The sequence below is a fragment of the Lampris incognitus genome, chromosome 6 (genome assembly GCF_029633865.1).
Source record: "Lampris incognitus isolate fLamInc1 chromosome 6, fLamInc1.hap2, whole genome shotgun sequence".
NCBI classification, from domain to species: Eukaryota; Metazoa; Chordata; class Actinopteri; order Lampriformes; family Lampridae; genus Lampris; species Lampris incognitus.
Window position 1 is genome coordinate 21,577,532 of NC_079216.1, and position 3,746 is coordinate 21,581,277.

A 3,746-nucleotide genomic window follows, 5' to 3' on the forward strand; every position below is an offset into this window, starting at 1 on the left:
CCGCTCGGGGGTATATTTGAGCCTTTACTCTGCTCAGTTTGTGACATGGATTTTTTTTGTTTTTAATTAGCTATCCTCTCACATGCAGATGCTCCACGTATAAGAGAAAAGACTATAATTTGTATTATCTACCTAATACATACAAAAATGGTCACCTTCCCTATTTAGATCAAGATTTAAAACAGTAATTGCTCAACACTCAGAAGCTCCAGTCAGCTGTAGCAGAGTAGTATGAAAAGACTTGTCTCCTACAACAAGACAGAATCAACACGTTTAAAGTTAAAAACTGACATGTTAATCTGTCATGCTGTAATGAGACACAAAAGACAAAATCTTCAGGTCTATATTTCAGTGTTTATACTCTTGTTAAATTTCTCCTCTTGCTTAAACTGGAGTTAAACATCGCCTCTCATCATCACCAAATGTGATGTTATGATAGTGAGCTGAACTTAAGGTCAGGGCTTGACCTCCTGAACTTTCTTTTGAGAAGAGATGGCTATGTGGTTTGTTTACCCATTAAAGCCTCCAGGCTAATCCTTTTCTAGAAGTTGTTTCTCCCATATAACTGGTAAGATGACTCATTTGTTGACTTACTTAAATGTCTACAAGTTTCTAACACCACGCCATTGCTAACGCTGTCACCAGAATAGGAGCCTAACTTCAAAAGCTACATGCTATCTCAATTGGCTTGGTTGCAGTAATTCTTCTGCGTAACTCAGTGGACCAGCCATTATCCGGCACATCAGTACACACACTGTGTATCTTACTAGGGGAAAGAAGAGACGAGTAGAGCTGTTGGAAGTCTACCCAGAACTCCAGAAACTCCCAAACTCAGACCTATTCTGGTAAGTTATTTCATTGTCAAAAATTAATGTCCCGATTTAAGAGCTTTGTTTGAGGGTTCCATATGTGGAACAATACTTTTATAGATTCTTATTTTCTTCATAACTTGAAAATGCAACAATTTAAACTCATGACATTGTACTTTTCTGTATCATTTGTGCTACAATATTGGAATATATTTAATGACTAGTTTAAATGCAGCTATTTATTCAAATGAGATTACACAGTTTCAATAACATAATGATGTTCATATCCTTTCCAGTGTATAAGGGAGACCACTCTCTGATTCTCCGTCATCATGGGCCAGAGCAACAGCAAACCCTCTCCTACCCCAGCCTTAGGAACTAACTTCTTCTCCACTTTTAAATCCCGTAATCGCCCCAATTCTACTTCCTATGATAATGGCTCAGCCTTCCGACCAAGCATCTTCGCCACACTCTGGCAGCCAAATGTCACCAACCCAAATGACTTCATCCCTCTCTTTAGTGACTGCATCTCAACTGCATCCTCCAGAGCCCAGGAGTACCTGGTCTTCAAAGACCCAGAAGAAAAGTTCCACCCTAGCCCTGAAGTGCTAACTCAGGTAGAAAACCTGATTATCTTGGGGCAGTTTTGAAAACATTCCTGTTTTGGGATCTTTCCTAAAAGTAAAATAGCGTGCACATTGCATTTTCTTTGACATTATCTAGAATGCCCTGTGGGTTTTCTTAGCTGTATTTGTTTTTGACATTCTGCAGATCTTCCTCATGACCTATATCTCCCAGAGCATCAACCTCAACATAACAGACAGCTTCAACTGCACAGCCATGACGCCAGAGCAACGTATTCTTCTGGGGAGTGACTGGGTTTGGGCAGTGCTGGAGAAACCAACCAAAAACCCCCGTATACAGATTGCAGTTCAGGTAATACACCACCCAGAGAGAGGGGACGCTGTGGAGGACTGTTATCCCCCAGAAGCTTGCACGGAAGCAATGCAGATTGCACAGCTGGAGTCCAGCAACAAGACTATGTGTGAGAGGATGGTGGACTTCTGTGCTTCCATTGGCAAAGACTGTTATGCTCTTTTCTTGTTCTTTGGAAAGAAAAACGACAAGGGTAATATCTATGGTGTCCTGAGCAACAACTTCCATGCCGCCATTGGGAAATGCGACAAGATTGACAGGGGTTTAATCGAGAATTTCTTTAAAGGAACAAGGTATCTCTATACTCCAACAGGGATGCTGCAGGCAATCGTCACCAAGAAGGAAGGAGATCCTCTTACATTACTGATTAAGTTCAGCTGAACAATTTTAACTGGAAACATAATATATGTAATTCAGACAAACAAGAATTAATGATTTTATGTGACAGAGAAGAGTTAGTTATCACTCTTTTGAAAGGAAACTTCCATCTGAGAGGTTCAATCTTATTAAGTAAGGTGTCCTCAAGTTTGTCCGTCTCAAGGGACCCTCAGCTGTAATATATGTCCTTTGGACCCTTACTTGTGAAAATGATTTTCCTTAACAAATATGATTTAGCATACAGCATTGTATAGCTATTGCTGTTGTCTTTTGGAACATAATAATGAAGTGAATGCATTGAAAAGCTAACACAACACAACACAACACAACACGACTGTCACGACTACACAACCTCACCATTGTAACTAATGTTTGAGGTCATTTATCACATGTTGTAGACACCCATAGCATTTGATTGGCAACGTTATAACCACCACCTAGAATATTTATGATCTACAATTATATTTATTTTCCCAGAATTTAAAGGGATGTCTCCAAAGTCTTGTTATGTAAAATGTTAGTAAAATAAATTAAACTAATTTTTTGCCTTGAGGACATTTCTAAGGACAATTACCAGTAAGCCTTTTTTTAAAACCACAATCCTAAAGACTGACATACAAAGAAAATGGCTTTTATTTTACTTTTTTATTGCTAGCCTATTAAAGACAGTAGCAAATCTATGACGCTCCAAATCATAAATGCTTTATTCTTTTATAATTTGAAAGGTTAATATTGGGTTGAACTTGAACCTGAGAAAAATTATACACTGCAATTTGCTTTAGTCTTCATAGCCTCAGCAAACCGTGAAAGAATAAGGCGAGTAATGGCAAGTTTTAAAAAACAACATCATTGTTGTGGTTAACAAACAGATGCTCTCAAGAGATACTAGTACATCAATAGCTAAACCCCGAGTTCACCAGTGTGTTGAGGTTTGGACTCTATAGCTCTGACAACTGGTTCATTTCAAATGGTTCCCATGGATGCGGAGTGGTCGAACACCAAGGCGTTCATTAGTATCACCACAGGTGCCAGTAAGAAAAACAAAAACAACCATCTTCAGGTTTGTTGCTTTAAGGTTTTTGTAAATGCAAGAACATTCCCATGGGCACTGGCTTTAAGGTCAAACACGTATTTATATAACCCTTATTGAATATGTGATCATTAAAATTTTTATTTTCATGAAGCTTGATCACATAAAGTGGTAGGGTGGTGTGCAAATTAATTATAAATGTATGATTATATTAACTATAATAAATCGTTCACCTTGAAATGTTTGAAAAACCTTGAGACAAATGATCAGATCAGCTCTGTTGTTGGGATGACTGTTGTGAATGACATTTGTCATAAAGAAAAGTCAGATTTTGACCCTCTGCCGTTTTTTTTGTTTTGTTTTTTGTTTTTTTACAATCACTGATCATTTGTTTACTGAATGATTATTGATTTATGCAGGGATCAAATATGGGTATTAAAAGTTTTCTGTCCCAGAATAAATGTTTGCAGAAGAATCTTTATAAATGATCCAGAACCGCTTGCCACAACTCCATCCGATGGATGATCTGTAGGAGGACAACGGCTCAGGGTTTTTGTTCGATATTTACTGCCCCACCGGTCCCCCTCTTCAGC

The 3,746-nt window shown here is 38.3% G+C and overlaps 1 protein-coding gene across 1 annotated transcript; it reads left to right on the forward strand.

Moving 5' to 3' along the window:
- The first annotated feature begins 1,141 nt into the window (after positions 1 to 1,141).
- rep15 (RAB15 effector protein) lies at positions 1,142 to 2,214 on the forward strand. The gene is made up of 2 exons (XM_056282367.1): positions 1,142 to 1,426; positions 1,581 to 2,214. Exons 1-2 carry the CDS (start codon positions 1,142 to 1,144, stop codon positions 2,124 to 2,126), a joined length of 831 nt encoding a protein of 276 aa, XP_056138342.1. The 3' UTR covers positions 2,127 to 2,214.
- Positions 2,215 to 3,746: the final 1,532 nt, after the last annotated feature.